This window comes from Chaetodon trifascialis, chromosome 1, assembly GCF_039877785.1.
Source record: "Chaetodon trifascialis isolate fChaTrf1 chromosome 1, fChaTrf1.hap1, whole genome shotgun sequence".
NCBI classification, from domain to species: Eukaryota; Metazoa; Chordata; class Actinopteri; order Chaetodontiformes; family Chaetodontidae; genus Chaetodon; species Chaetodon trifascialis.
In genome coordinates this window covers 25595758-25621464 of record NC_092056.1, presented here as the reverse complement: position 1 = coordinate 25621464, position 25707 = coordinate 25595758, and the positions used below count along the sequence as shown (strand labels likewise).

The window sequence follows — 25707 nt, the reverse complement described above, 5'->3', positions numbered from 1 at the left end:
AATAACTTTACAATAAATAGCCAAAACAGCAGCCTAACAGCTGCTGGCTCTCATCTTATTCTAGGCAAGAAAGTAAATAAACACATTTCCCATAATGTTGAACTGGTCCTTTTGACGTGATCTGAAAAAGATATGAAATGAATTTACAGGATATCATTGTCACGTTTCAGTGGTCCTCAGAAAATGTTCAAAATTTCCTCCTATAGAGAGGACAAAAACATGCTTTCAAAGGAAAGAACGCTGGGAATATTTACAAGGAAAGTCACAAATACTGTTGGGAAGTTTTAGAGTATGTTGAGTTAGTGGACAGAGAAGAACTTTGAGACTGTATAATGTGAAATAATAAAAAATGTATTTGTATTTATTCTGAAATCATTTTGTCAGGCAAATCTGAATGCTTTACTGAATCATTCTTCGTACTCTAAAACAGTCTTGATCTCAGATTGCTTTCTACATACAGCCTCTAACCGGTTGTAGAAACATGTTATCTTTCAGGCATGATAGCAGTGAGTATGCAGTAACTGTTCCCATGCCAGGGGCAGCTGTGTGTCGGGGGGGTAAGTGAGGAGGGCTTGTAAAAACATGGTGGCACAAAAGTGTGAGCAAGTGCTGCTAGTAGGAGGATGTGTTTACTCTGGCTGAGGTGTGAAAGACTCTCTGCTGATCTGTCCACCAGGTTTACCTGCATGTCAGACTAGAGGCCAGCCAACAGAAGACACACACTGTGTCTGGAAGTGATGCTTTAATATGATCGAGTTTGAGTTGAGTGGGACTTGGCCCGTCAGTTTAGCTCAAATCTGTGATGGACAGCTTTTTACTATGCGACAGGTCTGGAATAACAGAATATTATTAACATTCCCAACAAGTCAACTATCAGTCCCTGCTCCCTAATTCCTGTTTCAGCTGATTGAGTTCAATCTAACTGAATTCAGCTGATTGTGTGAAGCTGCTCTGTTGAATTTAGTTCTGATCTGCAAATGTCACTCTCTTACAATTAGAGGAAATTTACTGTCCACCTCTGGCTGACCCCTCCAGGTCCAGCTATGTTTCACACCTAGGGTGCAGAATGTGTCCCCCTCACCTGCTACCTCACTCACTGACACACACACACACACACACACACACACACACACACACACACACACACACACACACACACACACACACACACACACACACACACACACACAGAGTCATGTTTCCAACTGTTTTCTGGATATTACAACTACATTACAATTACAACAGGCTTAGATTCATTTTCTGGAGAACTCGCCCTAACCATAACCCAGGTCTTCATCCTACATTTTAATAATTTAGTTATGGAGACATGTCTTTTGTCCCCATAAGGAAGGCGAGTCCACACAATGTGAATATGTAAGCAGATTTATCCCCACAACATGAGGAATACATGTTCACACGCACGCACATAAATAAAAGTGAAGCTTTCAACATACCTAACATCAGTACACAAATCTGAGCTAACTTTTTATTCTATTATTCATACTATTCTGTTTGACCAGGTCTGTGTTGAATGTGACTCACCAAGAGTAAAATGTGGCCGTGGTCCTGGCAACAGGACAAAACACGTTTACCACCCTCAGTGCCCACACAGCAGAGGTTATATCAGAGGTTTCCTTGCTCAAACTTTTAACATGCCTTTATAAGTCCACATTCATACACAGTTACGTGAGTGACTCCCACACCAGACTTATCCTTCCATTAACGTGACTTTAATAAAGTGTGGCATCGCAGTGCCACAAACCACAGAGCACCAGCTTTGTGGGTTGTCTTTGCAGTGAATTTTGATGGACTTGGGAAATGTTGAAATATAAGAGACTGGGCCACGATGCACCATCAAAGCACCTTAAATGCTCCTGGGCAAAGATTCAACAAATGCCTGGAACTCTGCTGGAGAGATGAAACACCATTCTTACCAAAGATATCTGTGCTTAGTTGGTGGTGGTCGAGAGGTCTGTCTAACACGCTGAGTTAAGATTTGATGACAGTGAAGGCCGTGGCATTTGATTGTGAAACGTGAAATCAGTGAGTCCTTGTGTCCATTTGGTGTTTCTCCACTCCTTTCTTCATTTATTTTCTTTAATTAGCCTGACTTTAGAAACTGGGACCATGTAGTGGTCTTGGAATCTGTGTGCGGCATTAACAGATTACACCCCTGTACTGTGGTTTTGTGCAGATGCTTCAGACTAGATCAACCAGTCATCATGAAGGCTTTCCCTTCCGCGGGATCAGAAGCCATGGCGGTTTGTTAAAGATGCAGACATTAACTCTCATTGGAAGAGCTCAGGAAAATAGTTTCAGAGTTTCAATAAACAATTAGTTTTTTCACTTTGAATGAAAAACAAAAGCAAAGCTACCCTCAAGAGAGCTAAATTATCTTCCCTGTGTTAATCTAAACCACGCATGAAATTTATAATACTAGTGAACAACAGTGCTTGTTATAGTTTTCCAGACGGACTGCCGACGTATAAACTCCGCTTCTTACTGTTATTGCTGAAATTAGTTCCCAATAGAAGACCTAAAAAGGCAAAGACAGAAATAAAGTAGATCATTTAATTATTACAATTGCACTGTGTTCCTCATTTTTCCATCCACTCAAATATACTGATTGCCTTTTATATATATTCGTTATTATATATTGGACGTTCACTAAATTTGTTACTATTACTCGCTGCTTTGACAGGTCTGTACGCTTTCTATCCCTTGATACATTTCTTCTTCTTTCCTCTGCTTTCTTTTCTTTGCTGTATCACTATTTATCATGGTGCCAACTGAAAATATTGGTTCTATTCCAAGCAGAGGGGGCACACTGGAGGTCGTGGTGGGGTTGATGGACTCAGGAGGCCTAGACAGGTGGCAGGCAGCCCAGCCTCAGAGCCTGCTGTGGGTGTGCGTCCACCCAGAGGTGCCAAACTCCCAGCCAGGCTCCCACAGCCTCACCTTGGTCAGGGTGACCAGCAGGGTCAGCCTGAGGGTTCAGCCCCAGTTCACCCTGCCCTCAGCCTGACACATCTTATCATCTTTTTATGTTGATGCAGCCATATTATGCAGTTCATACACCAACTCTCACCAATCAAACTGTTTTTCATTATCTACGGTCCTTGGAGCTGGCAGGGTTTCAGTGTTCTGGTCAATGCAACTCAAAGGGGATCCAAGCTGAAGAACAGCTTCTATAAACGGCAGATAAAAACAGCATTTCATGTGATTGTTTCACTGAGTATTTCTTATTGATCTGCATTGTTGCAAGCCAGTTCTCCATCAGGGACCATAAAACCTTGAAACACAGTCAATCACAAAGCACTGGTGTTTTATGGAAGCTGAGAAAAATCTTAACTATCAACTGTGCTGAGCAGGGACAGGAGTTATGACTGCTTTGATGTTCAGATGATTAAATAAACAGTGTAGACACAGAGAAAAATAAAACATGATAAATAACAGAGCACGTTGTCTCATATCTTAAAGAAGCGGCTGCATGCGTTCAGGCAGGGTGGAGAAAGCAAAAAGAAAAGCTTAGATGCACCGACAAATTGTACACTTGAGCAACTGTGTTCAGCTATTTCACATTTTCCACTCCATCTGAATTCAAGTTGAGATGGTAAATGTGAGAAAAGTTCATCCCTGCTAAAACTGAATTTTAGATCATTTTAAGAACTTATTCTTGAGGAATCTGTAAGGCACTGACCATCAAAACCAAAGTTCAAGACTGTCCATGTCAAAGAATCATAATGTGCTTCAGTCTGTGCTAAAAGCAACGAAACATGGAATCCCTGAATCTTACATCACTTTGCCTGTTTCTGCTGTCTGTTCTACATAGAGAGAAAGGTGTGTGTGTGTGTGTGTGTGTGTGTGAGAGAGTGTGTGTGTGTGTGTGTGTGTGTGTGGGGGGGGGGGGTAGCACTGACATTATTCTAGAGAAATTCCTGGTTCTCACAGCTGAGGTGCGAAGTGACGCCTCCAGACTCATCACATCCCATCCGTGTGAAATCCTCACACCTCTGCTTGAACTGGATAATGCAGGTCATTATGCTTCATTAAATGTATTTAGATTCACTACACTTACATTTCAGCCACGTGACACATAGGCGCCCATCCAGAAGCGCCGAGGGCAGGAACAGCAGCGGGAGAAGCTTCGCTTCCGAGATCAAGATGAATAAAGTGAAAGATCAGAGATCGCAGCTCACGCCTGACTCGCTGTGACTATAAAATGATCATGTTGGTGAGAAGAGGTGGGATATAAAGTGGAGGCAGAACACACTGATGTCAGGTTCAAGGTTGTAGTGAGGTGAAGCAAGAGAGGGAGTTTCAACCTCCAGTGAGGACAGGATCATCTCTGCTCTCTGAATAATACAAGAAGAAATCTCTGACTTCTGGACACTGACCTTGTGATATGCATTTTTAATCACTGCGGTGTCAGTGCTTTGATTTGCCTGTTGCCTGCATCCCAATATGTCATAATGTAAGAATCATCAATAATGCGTCTCAGGCTCATAGCACACAGTCTGCTGGCTTCAGTTTCGTTGTTAAATGTTCTGCATGACCACAGAAGTGGAATCATGAATAGAACAGTCCAAATCCTAAAATGGAACTTTCACATTTCAAGCAAAAGTGACGTTCAAATAGAAAGCGTTTAACATAAAATGTGGTAAGAGGGTGTGATTTTATGCAGCACCACTCATTGTCTGTGTAGTTAGGTTTGGCAACACATCCAGTGTCTTTAATCTGTGCGAAGATGAAAACGTGAAAGAAAGCACATTCAGAGGGAAACACACTGTGCTTCATAGTTTAGCACTAGCTATCTGAAATCATCCACGCAATGTGGAAAAGGAACTTGTAGCTTTAGCTGTTTAATAAATGCACTTATGGCGTGTAATTGTATTTCATTGCACAGGCTTGTTCCAGTATTTAGATCCTGAGATTCTGTTCTTATAACTTAATAGTAGTAATCAATCTCAAAACCTCAGGTTTTTGTTTATTTTTCAAAATTTTGAATGCTAATTGTGAATGTTTATGATTTTTTTTTTTGACGTTATTGTTGGCAGGGTTTGATTTGAGATGCATGGCTGCAGAATGAAGTGACGTTTATATTTGAGCACAAGTTGGAAACAAAACTTAAACGTCATCATGGCCTCAGTAAAGATGAACTCAGTGTAACAGCATCTTCTTCTATCCAGGCACAATGCAACAGTTCTATTTTTGCAGTGCATGGCTTCTTCAGACTTGCCTCTTACATTGTCTGGTTTTCTGACTGGAGCCTTTGGCGAGAGAAATCTGACCATGCAAAACAAACCATGTCCCTTAAACATGTGCAAAATGCATCTGGGCTACTGCAGGGACAAAAACCCAAAAAGCAAAAACTGTTAATTGTTGTGAGCAGGAGTCAAAATTCACACTTCCACTCCTGTAGCTGAACTTTCCCAGACACAGAGAAGGGCCCACTGTGTGTGTGTGTGTGTGTGTGTGTGTGTGTGTGTGTGTGTGTGTGTGTGTGTGTGTGTGTGTGTGTGTGTGTGTTCAGGGGCCTCTGTTTTAGACAGTGATGGTTTGTGAGAATCTGTGGAGGTGTCACTTCACACCTCTGTGGCCTGGCCCAGACTTATAAACCGGGGAAACAGAGCTGAGCAGCACAGACAGCCTCCCAGTCTCTCCAGTCAGACCATTGAGTTCCTCCACATAACATGGATACCTCCTCAGTCCCTCTGCTCAGCTACAGCCTGCAGTACCCGTGGAGCTCTGATTCGGACCTCTCTAGCATCTCTTCTCCAGAAACCCTCTCCCCTGTCCCCTCTATGGACTCCAGCCTCTCTCCCTCCTACCAGCAGCTGCCACAGTCCACTCCTAAGGCAGCTAAGACTGGATATTCCCAGAGCCTCAAATCCCCACCCTGCTCCCTGTCTGGACGTGGCCGGAAGACGGGCCGATCCACCCGGACCCGCAGCAAGCAGAGGGAGAGTGCCAGCGAGAAGGAAAAGCTGAGGATGAGGGATCTGACCAAGGCTCTGCATCACCTTCGGTCCTACCTCCCGCCTTCGGTGGCCCCCGCCGGGCAGACTCTGACAAAGATAGAGACCCTCCGCCTCACCATCCGCTACATCTCCTACCTGTCGGCCCAGCTGGGCCTCAGCGAGGAGATGCTGTTTCAGAGGAGGGAACAAGGAGACACCTCGGCCAGTGACACCTCCTCTCCTGACATCCTCAGCTACTTCCAGCACAGCACCATGGGAAGGCAGGAGGCCCAGCTGCAGAACCAGAGCCTGAACCAGGGCCTGTACTCAACCCAGTGCTACAGCCAGAACACCATGCTGCATTCTGGGAGCTGTAGTTTTGGAATGGATCAGTACAATGAAGCTCCGCAGACAGACATGAGCATGGACACCATCCTGCAATCACCTCCAGAAATACAGCCCTCCTGTCAGGTACATTTACTCATAAACAGTATTTATGACTCTCTATATGTAGAAATGCCACACAATTGCATCTTTTTGAACTAAAAATACCAATTGCTAACCATATTTCCTGCTGATTTTTCAATACAGATGTGTGGCAAAGACTTCTGCATGCCGCTGGTTCCCAGAGAGTATTGGGGTTAAACGCTCCAACACTGCACCGTCACCATCCAACAACAGACACAAACTACTTCTCTGTTTTTACTGCCTCACTGTGAAACAAGTAATTTATTTGAAAAATATATACTATTCTACATTTTATTTATTTCATAATGTGAAATGTTCCATGTAAATATTGATATGTCTAACAATTATTTTTATATTTCTTTATACCTCTATTTATAATAAAATATTAAAATGGCTCATGCTTCGTCATCAAGTCTCATTGCTATGATGCAGTTTTCTTTCTTTTATTCACCGTTCAGACATAATCATTATCAGAATCAGAATTCCTTTATTGATCCCCGAGGGGAAATTGTTTTTGTTGCAGTGCTCCTTACAAGGAGAGAATTAGAATAAAATTAGAAAAGAGAAAGAAAATATATATATACAAAAAGTAAGTATAAAAAACAATATTTATATTGAGAATATATACACACACACACACACACACACACACACACACACACACACACACATATATATATATATATATATATATATATATATATATATATAAAACAAAATATACCACAAAATATGTGGTGGTGGTGGTGGTGTTATTTGGTTCGAATACCCAAAACCTAGACAAAATGTGGCCCGTATAAAAAAAAACAAAACAAAACAGCAGTTCTCTAAATTTATAAAATATTCTTCAGCGTGGTATATTCTTCAGCGTGGTACTTTACCCCGTGGTGGTACAATGTGTCTGTGAATTTACCCCCTTTATTTAAAAGAAAGTGAGACATGTGAGAGCTACTGCTCAGGGACAGAACTTCAGAGTGCCCTCTGCTGGTCATAACACCACACCACAACAGGGGCTTTCAACAGGAAACTTCACTGGTGTTAGTGATGGTTATCAGTGTGAATCATAAACATATATATCGTATATATCAGTTTTAAAATGTGTCAGACTGGGTCTCAGCTCACTTTTTAGCTGTCTGGCTCACAACTTCCCTGCCTTGGCTCACTGTCACTGCTCTCACAGTGTTGCTTTTGGCCTCAAGAGGTAGCTGTTTTCCATGAAAAAGGTCTCAAACCTATGTACAGTAGCACTCACTACCAAATGGCTGATATTATCAGAAACTGGCCAGTGAACACGGTGAAGGATTTAATTGCTGGAAAGCCAGACATTTCCCTCAGGAATTGGTAGTTGCTCAGTAATTACTGGATGTCTAAATAAGCAGCTGTTTGCTAAGAAGTTCAACATACAATCTTAAAAGGTAATATATCAGTGTTATGTTCATAACTTGTTTCTGCTCCCCCCAAATGACTAAAAAAAGTTAATTATTGCAGTTCTAAAGAGCTCTAAAGTTCTAAACATATTATTTTTGCAATACAGGGTAAAACTACTGAGGAATTATAATTCAGAGGGAGTGTTCATTTGAAGCTCTAAAACCTTTCAGTTCACAACTCATACTACATACCTCCTGTTCATACAGTACAAGCAATCAACACATCTCCTCTCACTATGATTACATTCTAAGTGATGGGGGAAGTCCACAGTCCTCAAAAAATGCATTCCAGGGTTGATCAGAAGCTAAAATGAGGCTTCAGCGGTCTGAAGTGACTCTCTGTGGTACAGCCTTTTACTTTTGTTGTAACTATACTTCCACTGCAGCTCAACAAGGAAACAAAGGGGGAATTTCAAAGCAAAAAGACAAACCTTTAAAGATGCACCCACAGCCGACATTTGGACTTGTCATGCTCTAAAAGCACAGGAGTAACTAATAATATTAGTGATGGCTCCGCTCCCGATAAGGCATGACTGTGTGAGCCAGCATGCACAATGCAAGGAGCCTGAAACTGAAGCGGCCAAATAGAATCCAGATCTCATTCATTATTTACGCATGTGCTTCTCTACTGTGACATGTCAACAGGTCCTCTGTGAAAAAGGCTTATTAGGGGAAACAGACAGTTCTTTGGGTTTAAAACAAGTGTGGGTGAACAGTTAAAGTTGTAGAACTTGACAATAAAATGCAATTTGCTGCAACACACAAAAAACAATAAGCACGGTATTCAAGAAAAACATGTACAAAAGATACGATGCAGGAGGTTGAAAATATATCCTGTGATACAAAGTGTTCGTTTTTTGCAAGACTCTCTGTGAAATTCAATTCTTTTCAATTCAATATACCCTTATTCGTCCCGCAAGGGAAAATTCCAATTTACAGCAGCACCAGTAAAAGATAGAATTAGGTAAAAAAAAAAAAAACAGTAAGTATATACAAAAGAGTGTAATAAAAATAAGCATTATCTTAAATTATAAATTGTATTTGCGGACTGTTATGTACAGGAAGAATTACACAGATTATTGCTCAGATTATTGTATAGATAATCTCTAGATTATCTATACAATAATCTATAGAAATGTTTGTGTTTACATATAAATATGCCTCCATGTCCACAAGGAAATAACACAGCTGATTTTTACCACAGAGACACAAGGCTTCCCAGAAACATTATAGTAACTCCTGTGGTCTGAAGCATGTGAAAAAACACCAGTCGACGTTTGCTCCACAGCAGACTAGAGATCAGCCTCTGGCACAGGTTATCTAGTTTCTTTGGTGTATCTTTGCTAATGGGGCTCTGCAAACACAGAGAGGTCCTTGGCACCACTAAGTCTAGACTAAGATGTAAGAGCCTCCCTACTCTTTCCCCCGTTCTCTCACCTACAGCCCTAATTACCTGCTAGAGCCAACAGAGAGAGCTTTAATATTCATAGAGGAGAGTGGATCTGCATAGCAAGCCTGAGGATTAGGCCCAAGTGTTTAGTTTGCCACATACATGCAGATCATTTGAAATGCAAGTAGCAAACCTAACACAAAGCCTAATACACTCACTTCACTTCACTTCGTCTTTCATCACAGAAAAGCTAATAAACTCTCAAGGCTAAACAGTTTGGGATGAAAGGGTTAGCACTGCTGTGCTGATTATTCACTCATTACATGTGAGTAAACACCGTCAGAGCTAATGTGCATTAAGAGAGGACAGATCCTCTCTATCATCAGCCTGGGAGGGACACTGGAAAGTTGACAGCAGGGAAGGTTTGAAGTGGGAAGTAATAATCAGTTAATGGTTGATCATTTGAAACAAAAAGAAAGAGGTTCTTTCATTAAAATGCAGAAATGAAATACACTAGAAATATTTACATATCAGACCTATGAATACTTAGGTTTAAGGTCAAGGTAAGGGTGAGGGTTCAGTGTAAAAATGAAAGGGTCCCATCTGTAAAAGCTTCAGACTTTGATCAACCAACTAGGATTAGTTGCAATACATGCTATCACTCATGTTATGTGAGTGCCACTCTTCAATAGATGATGGGTCATTTGTAAATGCAATAAAACCAGATTAACTGAACATGTGAGACAATCTGTGCACCTGGGCAGTAACCTGTGCAATATTTTCAGTACATTTTCTTAGGATGATGTTGTTTCTCTTTCTCTTTCTATTACTCCCCTTTGTATATACTGTGTTAATTGCATGCACTTGTTTTTCTTTTGAATATTCTATTCACTTACTGATGCTGCTGTGAAATTTGGAATTTCCCCTCGAGGGACGAAACATAAATGCTGAGTTGTTTTTTCCAGTGATTCCTGTAATGTCATGTCATATAATGGTGTGTGTGTGTGTGTGTGTGTGTGTGTGTGTGTGTGTGTGTGTGTGTGTGTGCGCGTGTGTGTGTGTGTGTGTGTGGGGTGGTCATTGCGCTCAGGTCAGCTGTCAAGTGAGGTGTCACCTCACACACTTTGCAACTCAAGACAAACAACAAAAACTAAACCAGCTTCAGCAAAATCAGTTAAAAAAGCATTTTGTTATTTCCAAGTTCTTCTTAGTGTTTGGAAGATTCCCATGCCTGCTGCAGATGTTTTTTTTAAATTCAGATGTCTGTTTTTCTTGCATAACTGAGCTGGTGGAGAGCCGTGCGAGACTGGTTCACACGTCCTGCTCATAGGTTTCACCTCTGCTGCAGAGCAGGAGTCAAATGTGACGCGGTGGTTTGTGGGAAAGCTGCTCGGAGTTCGGATCCACAGTCACCCCAGCACCAAATCCACCAAAATATCAGAGAAAATCTGATATTTTGGTGGATTTGTCTGTTGATACCTTCAAAAATAACAAGCACGGTATATTAACAAGAGCTGTAAATAAGATTACTGAGAATTCCTGTAGCAACAAAGGGTTGAGAAGGTGTGGACTGATGGACTGACAGTGGATCAACTTCCTGTCAACATTAAAAACATTGCCCAGCGTACAAAATATAGCGTAATGTGTATATTAGCAAATTGAATTCACCTTGCTGTTTTAAATGAAACTGTGGAAAGACACGTGGCAATAGCATTGGTTGACAAGTCCAAAAAATGGTGACACGCCAGCAAGGCCATCTGATAAGGTGGATATAAAGTAATAAAAATGTAAAGCTGCAAAGGTTAACATGGATATAAAGTTAAAGTTTAATAGAGGACAATATGCTACATCACACTTCATCAGCACAAAAAATCATAGTCACTCCTCTTACAGTAACTCACTCCGATCTGCACTTATCAAAACCACCCTGCCACAAACCTTCAGTGTTGATCACAGGGACACTAACAGGGGTGTTCTGACTGCTGGCAGTCTAAAGGCTGGACAGTCCAGTTCCTCAAATCCAAAATGTGGCAGTAATTATTGGTTCTTCTGTGAGGATCAGGGTTCCCAGGCCAGTGAGGTCTATTGCTGTCCAAACAGGACGAGGTGTGAGCTCATCACACCTCCCAGCTGCCTCGGCACACTTCTGCAGCCTGACCTTGTAAAAGACATGTAAATAAAGACATGTAGAACTGCCAAGCTGACTTTGGTGTCTCACCAAACTACTTTTACTACATATGGGTGAAGATGACGTCTGTGTTTGACTGAGCATGAGACCCGGCAGTTCCATTTCTTACTCTTTCATTCAATCAACCATTGATAAAAAAAGTGTATATCAATTACTGTATATTTTATGTCATAACAGACCATTTAGCTGCTGCCTTCACAGCCAACAACACTCCAGATTTCTAAATGAAATATCTCAGGTTCAGAGACAGACCTGTGACCCAGGTACAACCTCTGTCATGGCAGGGTCATGTTCCCGGGCAGCAGGAGCGTATAATGAGAATTTGTCCTCTTCATGATGCCCATGTGAGCTGCCAGGTCACACCTTGTGCTGGAGCTGGCCTGTTTCCCATGGGACCCCCTGGCCTAGGTGTCAGCCCTGCTCCCAGAGCTTCTCAGGACCATAGGTGGCTGCCAGAGGTGCAACCTCACACCTCCCACCACATATATGGAGCAGCCTCCTCAGTCTTCCTCACTATCCTCTGCCTGTCTTACCAGCAGCACACTGACAGCTCACTGCTCAGGAAAGCTTACAGCCACAGCACCAACTGCAACTACAACAGCAGCAATGGACGTGTCCTACTGCTCTCCTCTCCAGCTCCAGGACAACGCTCTCCTGTTTGACTGCGAGTCCCTGCTGGACAAGTCTTATGATCCTCTGGCCTATGATCCAACCTCGGACCCTGGTTACTTCAGCGCTGGTAGCAGCCTGTCTCCCACCTCTTCTGTGGACTCCTTCTGCTTCTCCCCCACCTCCCTCCAGATGGCTGGAAACGAACCAAACTCTTTGGACTGTTTCGTCTTCAAGAGCCCTGCAGCACCTCGTCTGACCCACGATACACAGAACCTGCCCTGCTCCAGATCCTCCGCAACCATGTCCACCACAAAGAAATCCAGGTCCAGGTATCCAGGCAAGAAGCGCCAGACAGCCAGTGAGAGGGAGAAGCTGAGGATGAGGGATTTGACCAAGGCCATGCATCACCTGAGAACATACCTGCCACCCTCAGTGGCACCAGCTGGTCAGACCCTAACGAAGATCGAGACGCTGCGCCTCACCATCCGCTACATCTCCTACCTGTCGGCTCAGCTGGGCATCAGCGAGGAGGTGTTGGAGCAGAAGAGATCCTCAGGCTTTGAGGAGCAGCCCCAAACCCTCAGCCAGTACCTGGGTCAGCCAACAGTCAGCTGCAGCCAACAAGAATCAGACTATAACACCATGAGCACATCCCAGCTGTCCTCTCTGCAGCCCTTATATCAGGTATGTTCATGTCAACTTCTAAAATAAAAAGAATTTGTTTTGTCATAATGCACATATTTCCTATGGTTTTCTTTAGTGTTTCTGTTGAATGAGTTCCAAAATCTGTTTTCTGTTGTCAGGTTTCTAGTGGAGATTATTTCACCAGCGAGCAGTACTGGATGACACAGCAGCAGCTACAAAATGTTGCCTTCACTGGACAGTGCTGAGGGACATGGTGGTCAATCCACTCTATATTCATTGCAACAATGACCTCTAACAACATTTATGGACAAAACACCATTTTTGTTATTTTGAACAAAATGGATTCCTGTGATTTTTGTGTTTTTGTATAAAGACCTATATATTTATTGAGCTTTTACAAAGTGAATAAACATTATTTATCAAATGTATCCTTGAGTTTGTTGCATTAATCTGAATGGTTATGGTTTTCTAGTTCTGTGATCTTGCTGCTTGGCTTCCACTTCCTTACACAAACACTGCAGCTGTCAGCAGGACAATGAGGTGCTAAACAGGGAGCACATCCCCTCTAAAGTCCTTGAGGAAAGATCCCCACTGAGAGAAGTGGCAGCTGAACTAGGACCAGTTAATTGGCACCTTTTCTATCCTGTGTAAACATGGCTGGTGGTTGAGGCCCAGGAAGAAATCTCATCATGAATAACTGTCCCTTCATTAAGATCAGAAACTGGACCAGTAATAAGATTAAGATTAAGATTAAGATTAAGATTTTTACTTTATTAATCACCTCACAACTTTTTTTTTTTTTTTTTGCAGGGAGTAACACACAACATGCACATGCCATGCTTTCTGGTGAAATTATTCCTCCGCATTTGACCCATCCTGGTAAGTCCTTCGTCCACAGCAGACCAGGAGCAGTGGGGTCATGGCCTGGAGACCCAGACCCTGATTGTCACTTTCTGTTGGAACTGTGTTCAAATATGACCCAGGCCTTAATACGGGCAAAGCCGCATCAGTGTTTTATGTCTTATCATTAAAGATGGCTGCCCACTTTGTGAAATTATGTTTTGCTCTGTTGTTATGTCAACACTGTAATCTGTGATGTTGCCCAGTTGCCTGGAGCTGATCTGTTTACCATAACTGAAATGCTGTGGACATTTATTTCCAGCCAGGTATTTTACATTCAAATAAGCTTTGTTTTCCCTGCAGTGTCTGCAGTTTTGAGGCAAAAACTGTGTTCAGAACCTCTAAAATTCACAGGTTCTCTGTCTTCTTGTTTCTCCTCTCAGATGAGCTAAATATCCAAGCTCTTTCAAAGTACTTGTAAGTAAATGTGGAAGTAAAAAATGTCGCAATATGGCTTTTATTTCATAGACTTCATCCACAGAAGTAAAAACATGACAATGCAGCCTAGTGAGTACAGAATATCACATTCCTATAAAATTCTTTCAAATGTTGACAGTATGTACAGTATTGAAACATATTTTCTTCAAATCGCACTTTGATATTAAATAGTCTTTGTTCATAAAAATTCTTGATCAAAACTTTACATTAAAAAAACATTTACACTAATAAATTTGGCTGCGGGTGGAGTAAAAGTCAATACTCAAATTTATGTTTGAAAACTTCATAAAGTGAGTGTTAAACAGTTTCAGTGGTGAACCAGTCATGGACCTGTTTCTTGTTCATTTTCACCCAATTCATGTTGGCCATGGTTCTTTCCAGTGCCTGCTCAAGAGCTGTGCTGGCTGAGCCCAACTGTCCTGCATTGTCTTCTTTGAACTGCTGCAACTGGAGAGGAACAGAGAAATGGGGTCGGGGGTGACTGAGAATCAATCCTGAATGTAAAGTCATACACTGCATGCAAATGTATATGAATATATGTGTTTTTGTGTATGCACAACAAATATTAGAGAAACTGTACCTGCTCGTACTCAAACTCAGAGGCGAATCGTTTGGTCACTCCAGTAATTAGCGATCCAAAGGAAAATGATCCACCACCATAGCTGAAGGAAATGCAAAAACAAGGCTTTGATCATTTTGCATAATGACTACAGGCTGTGGAACCAAAGCTGTGTGGTCGGACTGATAACAAGAATAGATGAAAAACAGGAAATGAAGTGGTGCTTTGAGCTAAATGTTAATGTCAGCATGCTACATGCTCTCAGTGACAATGCAAGCATGCTGATATTTAGTGGATATAATGTTGTTTGCCATCCTAGATTAGTGTGTTCGTATGTTAACATTTGATAATTAGCAGGGAATTAGAGGTTGGTGGGAATGCCATCTGTTTTGCCTGGATTTGGTCATAAACCACTGTGTTGGACAAAGCCAATTTTTGTCATGATGATGGCACAAGAAGTAAAGTCAGAGGGCTACCAAAATCACCAAGATTCACTCATACATTTGTCAAAAAATGTCTTGGCCTTCCATCCAATAGTAATTGAGATATTTAAGAATGGACCGAAGTGGTGGACCAACATTAGACAGACTAAAAAATGCCATTACAGCACCATGAATGCATATATATCTAACATATGTTGCCTCCATAGCAACATGTTTAACGCCAACACTGCACTTCTCCCCCAGCTTTACTGTAACAGGACCATTTGTTGGCATATACTGGACATGGGTGCATCAGGTACAACTCACTCATTGACGATAAGGTCCCAGTTGGCTTGGATGAAGTTCCATGCCAGAGGTTGACCGATGGGGTTACCAGCAATGCTAACAATGGTGGAGGTGGCATCCTGCTTACGGATCTTCTCTGGGTCCAGACACCAGTCCAGATACCTGAAACACATTCACAGTGAGGACAAAAGCCTGATGTGCCAAATATACTAGGTACTGCTGCAACAACAGTGTTTGACTGTTGACTGAAAATGAATTTAAGAAGAGCAAACACAAACAATGAGAAGAAAAACACATCAAGCATGATGGCAGACCTGCTCAGTAGCCAGGGCTCTCTGGTGCAGGACAGAGCATACATGAGTTTGTCAGCTTCTGAAGCGATGGTGGCCTGCTTATACATGGACCATGCAAAGTCCCACTCCTTCTCTCCTCCCGCTGCAATTGCACTGCAGTACACCGTGGACTTCAAGTTGGGAATAATGCTGGAAAGATTGATGAAGATGACAAAGAGTTAAAAGCAACGACAGCAGTAAAGGACGCAGGGAGGTCAAGTGGGAAATAGCTAGTACAGTAAGAACCTAAAGGCGCAGAAGGCAAAGTAAATACTTGAATTGAAATAAAGCAACTCCTGGATTTGACATGGTTTGGGAAAGTCGACGTATTCATACCTAAATTGAAAATGAGGAACACAGGAGGAAGAATATGAAAAGTAAAGTAAGGATGGAAGAGAAATGGTAAGACAGAAAGGAAAGCGTGGGGTGTGAGCTTACGGGTTGTTTGTTGAGTTCTCCATCCAGGCTCTGAACCAGCCAGTGGTCAGCTCCTTACAGCCTTCCACTCCACTGCTGCAGGCCAAGGAGATTGCATTCACCTGATTGTACCTGGACAGGGACATCACATGTTACATGGGTCAGAAAAATGTTTGACATTGGTCCGGCTGCAGATCTCACATCTGGGGACCCCAAGTCTGCAAGCCAATGCGAAGAGAGTTGGTTCAGCATGTGTGAGATTTCTTTTCTTTATTCGACCAGTTAAACAAGGTTAATGTAATGTTTTTGGCAGGAAATTTAAATAGCTAAAAGGTCTCTCTTGTTGTGTGTTAGGTGTGAAAGAAATACCATGCAAAACTAGCTAAGAATGCAACCTGGTCCATAAAGTGCAGGTGATGTTGGAGAAGCTAGTATTTATGTTAACCCTTTAAAACCACATTAAAACTGATTATCATATAATTTATCCTCTGGGTGAACTGAAAAAAGAAGTTAGTCTTGAAGAGTGCATTGACTGACTAACATTCAATGTAAGCTCTTAGTTGGATTTTTTTTCTATTCTATTTATTTCCACAGCTTACTAATGTTAAAATGCTAATGTTACTTGCATGGCATCAAGTCAAAGCCACACCTGAAAATGCAAGTTGTCAGACTGCAGTGCAGTGAGTAAGTGAAGTTAATATAAACTCAGGAGATAGAATGTGTTTCTATTAAGATAAGAGTAAATTGGAGTGAACGCATTAAAAAGATACTGGAGACAAGGACACAGTGTGGGGAAGTTTATGTGAGGTACGGCTTGGAAAGATTCAGTTATATGACAGAGGATGGGTAAACACTTGTCAGTTATCTAGTTTTGGCACACATATTACAGGTTCATGTAATCCACACTGCATTCATTCGTAAAGATATCTTTTACTGTGATTGCAATCGGTGATTTGTAAGACAAGTGTGCTCATGATACCACCATGGTTTATCCTAACAATAAATGCTACCACACACCGATTTGTGTGTGGACAGGAAGTTCAGGAAGTTCAGCTCAAACAAATCCTGCTACAGTGATTGTCTCTAAGGTTACTTTAGCACAAGTGAGTGAAGCAGACAGGGTGTGAAGCAGACAAGCGTGTTAAGATCCTTACTGTTCGGTGTGCCCTGCTGGGGTGTTTTTCCAGTTGTCAGTGATATTTTCAAAGTGACGAAACAGAGGAGTCACCTGTTTGTTTATGTAAGCCTGAGGGGTGAAGATGGACACGTGTCATTAGCTTGTATTTCTGTTCGAAAAGAGAAATGTGTCATCTAGATATGATCAACCAAAGAGCTATACTGTTATATTTTTTCCATGATTAACCAATCTGCAATCCTTCATAAACAAAGTTTAACAAATGTCATCACAAACCTGCATGGGTCCATACAATTCACCGCGGTCAAACATGAGGAAGAAGTAGTCCAAGTTGCGTCTGGCTGTCTGCCAGGGCATGTATTCGACTTCATCAATGAGGAACTTGGTAGTATTCAGAGCCAGAGTTGTGCTCACTATCTTTGCCCTGAAAACGGCACACACAATTACTCAACTCTCTCGTTCAATATTTGACAACAATGCTTCACAAAAAATATGGACTCACCTTGCGAGGTTAAATGCATCATCAATAATTTGTGCTCGGTTGATCACTGGAATTTCCTGAAAAGAGAAAAAGGAATTGATAGAGGAAATTGAGTTTGGGGCCTGCAACAGTCATGTTCAAACATTGCAGGAGTAAAGCAGCATCATTTCCAGCTGGAGGCGTTGTACCGTATGATTGGAGCTCAACTTGTTGAGGAGGCGCTCCCAGTTGTTAGAGTCATAGTTGACTCTGTAGAAGCCCTTCATGTTTATGTTGGCCAGCAACCAGTCATCAGTACCTAGCGTCATGTTGTTGTTTATCTCTGGATGGAGATGAAAAAAAAACAACATTATTGTATTGTGCTCATCATCCCTGCATTGCTCTGAACATACACCTAAAATAAATCTTACCTTCTTTGGCAAGAAGCCAGTCCTGCTGTTCACCTCCACCAGTCTTAATCCACGTAATAGGGACAAACCACTCATAGCTAGAGTCACATTCATCCAGCCATACATATGTGGGTAAACACAGAATGCACAGAGAGCGCACATGAGTTTCATATGCTGGTGTTTAATATGACCGCATGAAGTATTTTAAGACATCAAAATCATTTCCTACTTGAACTCTGAAGGTGTGTCTACTGTAGAGTCTGGGTCCAACAAGAAGTGTTTCTGGGTGACTTTTCCAGTTTGGGTGTTGATGGTGACCACAGGGAACCCCATCTGTAGGATCCAGCGGTTCATAATGTCCTCCAAAGGCTTAGGCAGCGGTATGTTGGCTTTATCCACCGCCTGGTAACAGGAATATTCACATTTTAGTAATATTATGACTCTTTGTTGCTCCCTGCAGAGGAATTCTGTCACTTTTTGACAAACAGTTCAGAGGGCAGCCACATGTAACCACAATGCTTACTCTGACACATTTTTTTTGACATTTCTGTTTTTTCAATACTTCATCAAGGTAGCATGTCTTCTAACCTTTAAGGTGATCTCAGAGCTGACTTATTCTACTGTTGAGCACTGAGTCACAATGAACAACAGATGAACTCTACAAATATTTCCACAATAAGCTACCAAGTGGGCCAAGTTCTATTTCTTACTTTACATTTGTAAGAGGAAGTTTGTGTTATGTGTCTCTCCACAGCTGCACTAATCAATATTTTACATCAATATGTGTGGAAAAAACTCAAACTGCCTTTGAGTAAAACGTGACATCTAGATCAGTGTTGTGCAAGTCACTGAAAATTAGTAATTAGTTATAGTTACTAGTTACTTCTCTCAAGAGTAATTGGAGCATTTTATGAATTACTGCATATAAAAGTAATTAATTACTGGGGAAAGCAACTTTTGCATTACTTTTAAATGTTTCATTCTCTTATTAATGCTTACATATCACATTGTATCCATTATATTATTAAAGTGATGAGAGTTAGTAATACTCCCGACCACCAGAGGGCAGCAACGACTAGAAATCCTACCTGTGAGTTACACTACATCCATGTAGACCAAGCTGTCTTATTGTTTCTCACTAATTTTGCAATAAATTAATAATTTTTCCTTTCTAAACAGAGAGAAAGCAGTGGTGATGATGGTGCTCTCTTACTATTTGTAGGTGACTCCAGAGGTCTTTGTAGCCTGCAGTGCTATACTGGAACTCCTTTAAGTACGTCTGCAGACAGAAAATAACCCATGGGTTATATTGTAATAGTGCTTTGGTGACAGTTTCCTCACATAGAGATTAGATGATCAGTTTAATCAGTTGTACTCACTTGGAGTCCTTGGCTAAAGACGGCCTCTGTGATAAACTGTGAGAGCATTCTTAGGACTGCAGCCCCCTGAAGTGACAAACAGAAGGATATTAGTTTGTTGCTGATATATCAGAATTACAGGTGCTAATTATGATCAGTGATTCATCAGAAGTTTAATGCTTCTGTTCCCCAAGAGAGCGCCCCTGTCCATGATAAAGGTCACCCAGGAAGAAAGAGCAAAGCTGAGTTCATTCTTTTTGTTTAGTGGAGGTCAACATCTTATCTAGTAGGCCTTGAGGAGAACAATACATGGGGTAAAGAAACTGTGATTTGCTATTCTCTGTTATTATGCACCTTGCTGTATGTGATGGAGTCAAATAATTGAGCGATGTCCTCTGGTGTCTGGACGACCTCCTCTTTGGATGACAGGGGATGGGAGGAGGCCAATGCATCCACAGCCATCACATGAATGATCTCATTCAGAACTATTAAGTCTTTCTGGAAAATACAAAGAGACATTTTTGTCTTTAGCTTTGTGGCATGACTGGATACATTTTCCAGTAAAGATGATTTCTACATCCACATTGTCAGGACTTGGCTCTCACTGGAGCAACTAAAAAAGAGGTCCAGTGAGTATATTCAGCACATAACTTCTCAGCTTGGATATAGTATTTCTACAAGAGAACAAAACTCACCATATTCCAATCTGGTTCTGCCTCATGGGCTCCAAGATAAGAGACGTAGGTGGCAAACCCCTCATTGAGCCACAAGTCATTCCACCAACTCATGGTCACCAAGTTCCCAAACCACTGAAAGGACATTTCAACAGCAGGGTTTTAAACACATTTCCAAGGTAAATGCAATTATTATTAAAGATATGAAAAATGTTGGAGGGCAATACACCGTTGAATATACTTGAGTAAGATACCATATGAGCGAGCTCATGCGAGATGACCGTTGCCACCCACTCCTTGTCTCCATTAGATGACACATCAGAATTATAAAGGAGGGCAGTTTCTCTGTAGGTGATCAGACCCCAGTTCTCCATGGCTCCGGCACTGAAGTCTGGAAGAGCGATCTGGTCTAAAAATGATTAGAGAGGTCATTTTTTTGATTGCTGGCTGTACATTTTCCAAAAACCTTTACTAAAATTTAAGGTAAAAGTCTGAACAGTTACTGCACATGCACAGTATGTTCGCAAAGTAATATTGATTAGTGGTACCAATACAGTAGTGTTAGCTTATTTACTGGTTATGGTCTGTGCGTGTGTGTGGGGTTCCTACCTGACTTGTTCAGAGGGTAAGGAGAGTCATAGTATCCCTCAAAAAATTTCAGTATGGGTCCAGTCTTTTCCAGGGCATAGTCTCCCTGCTTCTCCTCTAAAGCCTTCTTGCGAGCCCAAACCCTGATCTGGACACAAACAATCCTTTAGTAACCACACAGAAAAAATGATGGCTTACACAGTGTTCTGTAATAGCATGGTTCATTCGGTGTTTAGTGGCTAATCCATGATATCAAGGGTCCGAAGTCACAGCAGGCCCATTACAACAAATGAGCCACAAGAATCCCCTGCAGCAGGAGGAGCACCTAGATCAAACACTTCAGTCCTATCTGAGTGGTTATTCTGAGGTCATGCCGCCATAAAACATAAAATGACCTTTCTCTCTTTAATTAATACAGCAGAACTTCCTGAAAACAGCTGCTTTGGATCCAGTTTTACATTCTCAGGCTCACATCGGTTTAAATTGATGGGTCTAATTCCAGCTGTTGATGTAACAGTGGTACTGTACTATAGCAACAGCAGATCGCAGAGCTAGTAGAAGCAAATGCAATATTAGTAGTAGTACTAGTAGAAGTGGTATTAGTGTGAGGTGTGGTTCTTAAAGCTCATTGTTGATGTTATAGTTTATTGTTCACTTTAAGAAAACCTTTTTTCTTGATCTACTCTGGGAGATCAAGGGTCTGTTTCAGCACAGCAGCCCACACTGCTACAGCCTCAATTAACTATTACAAAATAATAAAAATGACATACAAAATGTACTGCAAAATAACTGAAAAACACATACTGCAAAATAATAGCAATACCAGAAGTATTCAAAAACCTAGAAATATAAATGATGTCAATATTTTATGTGAGAAATACTTACCAATGTGCCATTTTCAGGTTGTCTCTTAATATGTTCAAATTCACACACGACAAAAGCCAGCAAGTAGGTTGACATAATCTCTGTGGGTTCAAAGGTTGTCTGTCTCAAAGTCTGGTTACCCACAGTGATGTATTCTGACTCTGTATGGGGGAAAAGACAGCAGGAGATTGAGTTTAACTGAGGAAATGAGGAGAGATAAACTCATTGTATGACTATAGTACAAAACAACAGAGAATTGTATGTGTGCAGCTGCAATACTAAGAGTCTGTCACATTTGACATTCCTCAGTCATTATTCTTTTAGCAAAAGGTCTGATTGTGGTTAGTACTTATAACTGAAATACAGGTTTTTGTAAATGATCCACATGAAGCAGTCAGTTTAGAAATGAGACATCTACTAACTGCCGCTGATCAAAATGTAACTGACGTAACGTACATTATGCTTAAAGCTACTAGGAAGCATTACACATGTACACATGTAAAATGTTGCACTAGATGGTGAAACAAGAACTTGCCCCGTTCCATGCCGTTGGACAGAGCCACGGTCCCATTAGGGTGTCTGAGAGTCATGTGGAAGATAGCTTTCATGGCAGGCTCATCGAAGCAGGGGAAGGCTTTCCTGGCATCCGTTGCCTGCATTTGAGTCGTGGCCAAAACTCTGACAATGATATGAGGTATGGAAACTCAATAAGTAACACCTGTATCAAATGTTAAAGGACCCTCCACCTTTAGATACTCTCAAACTTAGATATAATCCATGTACAAAGTTTACTTGAAGTTATATTGTAATTAAGCAGCTGTTTAGTTGTTTTTTTTTTTGTTTTTTTTTTGTTTTTTGTTTTTTTTGGGGTGTCACAAACCTGACTATTCCACTTTTTTAATTCCTTTTTTTTTTTTTTTTTTTTCATAAAAAGCAATTTTAGGCTAGCAATTAAATTGAGATTAAATTGACTTTAAATAGACTAAACAGCGCTTCTCATGAAAGGACTTCTGATGATTCTTATCAAAAAAATAATAAAATGTATTTGTTTAGTAAAAATTTCTTGCCAAGATTTAAATGAAAAGATTGATACCACTCTCATTTATGGTACTTTAAACTACAACCAGCTAGCTTAGCATAGCAATAAGAAACTGGAAACAAATTTCTACACTTGGTTTTCGTATGGATTGACCAAACAAGATATAATGTGTTAATTTGTGAGTTACCTTTGGACTGGGTCACACTAGTTGTTTCCCTTTGTGTCCAGTCTCTGTACTTTGCTAACCTAACTGGCTATTGGCTTTATTTAATGGATGGACACTCTTCTCATCTACAGCAGCATATTTCCCAACATGATGAACAGTCTTTAAAATTAAGTTCTGGTTTGAATGTGTGATTTGCAATGCCTGTAAGTTTGTCATGGTGTTATAAATCCTGCAGTACTACATACTGATCTTCACACTTTCTTTAAATCCTCACACTGACATAACTCTTGAAACTAAACAGATACATATATATTTAAAAAAAAAAAAAAATCAATTTAACGAGATTGAAAAGAACATCATACTTTTTCACCGTATCTTCCTCGTATTCACTCCTGTAGAATCCTCCCAGGTCGTCAGCCAGCTCTCCAGTAAACTCAGTGTAGAGACTGTACATGCTGTCGGCCTGCAGTGGGCTGTTGAGCCGGATCACCAGGTACTGGGTGGGAACCTCCAACCAGGTCTTGTTTAGGCTGGGTGCAGTGGATCCATTGAGGACATTCAGCTTGGCATGGTGTCCCTCAAAGGTGGTAAGGTTCAGCTTGTTGGAGTGGATGATGATGAGTTCTGTTTCCTTCACGCATTTAAAGACCACCGTGGACTCCCCGGTGAATATATACAGGCCATCTTTGTTGGGTTCCAGCCGGGGCTGCAGGGTCACATTGTAGGAGACAGGAGCAAGAGAGTCTGGAAGTCTGTAGCGCTGCCAGGGTTCCTTCGGGGTGGAAGGTGTCGTGGGTGGGTTGGGGGTGGTAGCGGTACTGGCAGTGGTAGCGGTACTGGGGGTGGCAGCGGTACTGGCGGTGGTAATGGCTGGAGGTGTCACTTCATTCCTCGACTTCTCCTGAGCATAAACCACAGACAGAGCTATGATAGTGGCCACTGCACCGATGCCTGCAACCACACAGGTTACTGCCACCGCTTTGCTGATGTAGATACCTTTCCCCATGTCTCTTGAAGACAGAAGGGGGATAATGACAGCTATTTATGCTCTGCTTAGATTCAGGCCAAAGTTAATGGTTGATCTCATGGGTGGGGAAAACAGCTGAAAGTACAAAACATTGAGTTGTAAAAGTCCTTGAGATAAGAGTATACAGATCTGGCCATCCCAAGGTGAAGAACCCAGAGTTATATAATGAAATGGGCTAAGGAGGGGTTTATGAAATGCATAAACTTTTATTTAGCCTCAGATATTGTGCAAACTCTAATTTTGCTTTGGTTGACCAAAACACTTGTGGCTTGAAGAAAAGGAGACATTCCAGTGGTTAAACTGAAACACATATTTTATGCTTGGGCAGCACAGAAACGTCTTCCTGTGACATTCAGATTTTGGTCCGCAAACAAAATAATAAAAAAGAAAATACAATAATGTTGCACAATTAATTAACTCTTGCCCATTAACACAGAGTGAAACAGAAGCATCACCACTGAATTGAGAAGGGTGAAGGATGATGAATCTAACAGTCAGGTTATAGCCTCTTATTACCAGAAGACCATAAGTGTGAAATCATCATTACGTCCAAAGGCATGACAGGAAATGACAACTTTGGTGAATCAGGCAGAGTAATGCTGAGTGGTCAGCCACTTTTTGGCAACACTAAGCTGCAATACAGAGGGCTCAGACAAAACACTGTATGACTTAAAAAACACATTTTTAAAAAAAAGGTTTAACTTTTGCTGCAAAGCAATGCACTTTCATCCAGCAACGCACCGCAACTGACCAATCAATTGTACATGTAACATGGTAGATTAATTCCAAAACTGCTTGTGGTAATTCTAATATCTAGATTGCAGATTATCAAGGAAGAGGATAAAATGAAGTCTAACAGATTGGAACATTTTCTCAATGCAGGTCTGTTTCTTTGGTCTGAACACCTTGTAAGAACCATTCTCCATATAACATGCAAGCAGACACACAAACACCAAATTACAGTGTGACACAATGACAGCAAACCATTTTCCTTTCCACAATAAGTTTTCTTACCTTGTATTTAGTTTGGACTCAGTAGATTCAGCGCCCTTTTCACCTGACAATTGTGGAATCTGATTTTAAAGTAGTGTGTCTGTCCCGCTGCACTCTCCTTTAGCATGTCAGCTGCTCATCCTCTTTCACCAAGAAATGTACCAGATCTCTCATTTGACAATGTGTCCTGAGCAGCTTCAGTTTGTTTCTAAAGGGGAATACTACTTATACCAGGTCAGGCAAAATCTGCAACAGATTCAGATCTGCCCACATGATGCAACAGATTATTGCACAATCTTCAAACACAGAATATGTAATTATTGCCATCTGCAGCTAGTCTTGAACTTGTTGCATCCTGTCTTGAGGGTTAATCCAGAGTGATGCTTTCAAATACTGTCATTTCCTAAAATCTGAATACTGCTGCCTTCCAGTAGTATTGTGCAATGTACAGTTGTCTGGTGGCCATATTGGACACAGAGCTAGAGGTCAAATAGCATTCGTTTCAGGGTCATTTTCTGGAGAAAGAATAGCATTACTTTTTGTCAAATTAAGCTTTATGGTATGGATTTTAGTGTGCACCTTGATCTGATATGAGGCAGGATTGAGAATGCTTGGAAAATGTTGGTAAAACAACTGGCTCTGTTTTTTTTACTGACATTTCAGAATGGTCAGTTTCTGCTTGTAAAGCTCAGTGGCTTTGGAAACCTCCTGTTTATCTTAAGAATGAAGTGAAATGGTGAAAGACATTAGAAGCCTTGAACTCCAACAGCAATGTGTGGCATGTCATTTTCCCCACAGGACTGAACAAAATATTTTATCCTACTATGTTGGAGATGTATGCTATGATGTTTAAGGGCCTCCAGACAAAATGCAGATCATCATGGCCATAAACTCCATAAAAAACTCAAAACACTGGACCCTACACTTCC

The 25707-nt window shown here is 41.3% G+C and overlaps 3 protein-coding genes across 3 annotated transcripts; 2 read left to right on the top strand and 1 right to left on the bottom strand.

The window, feature by feature from the left end:
• Positions 1-5693: 5693 nt before the first annotated feature.
• LOC139331569 (mesoderm posterior protein 1-like) lies at positions 5694-6605 on the top strand. Its single transcript, XM_070963086.1, has 2 exons — positions 5694-6431; positions 6552-6605. Exons 1-2 carry the CDS (start codon positions 5694-5696, stop codon positions 6603-6605), a joined length of 792 nt encoding a protein of 263 aa, XP_070819187.1.
• A 5434-nt stretch (positions 6606-12039) lies between these two features.
• mespaa (mesoderm posterior aa) lies at positions 12040-12935 on the top strand. The gene is made up of 2 exons (XM_070963071.1): positions 12040-12729; positions 12849-12935. The coding sequence occupies exons 1-2, from the start codon at positions 12040-12042 to the stop codon at positions 12933-12935; spliced, it is 777 nt and encodes a 258-aa protein (XP_070819172.1).
• A 1390-nt stretch (positions 12936-14325) lies between these two features.
• On the bottom strand, positions 14326-23837 carry LOC139331552 (aminopeptidase Ey-like). Its single transcript, XM_070963060.1, has 20 exons — positions 23121-23837; positions 22089-22231; positions 21575-21714; positions 20711-20837; positions 20356-20510; positions 20123-20236; positions 19782-19925; positions 19449-19514; positions 19283-19348; positions 18305-18471; positions 18091-18167; positions 17869-18002; positions 17702-17757; positions 17476-17623; positions 17219-17310; positions 16086-16196; positions 15630-15797; positions 15337-15477; positions 14609-14690; positions 14326-14475 (listed from the first exon to the last, which is right to left on the bottom strand). Exons 1-20 carry the CDS (start codon positions 23762-23764, stop codon positions 14326-14328), a joined length of 2925 nt encoding a protein of 974 aa, XP_070819161.1. The 5' UTR covers positions 23765-23837.
• Positions 23838-25707: the final 1870 nt, after the last annotated feature.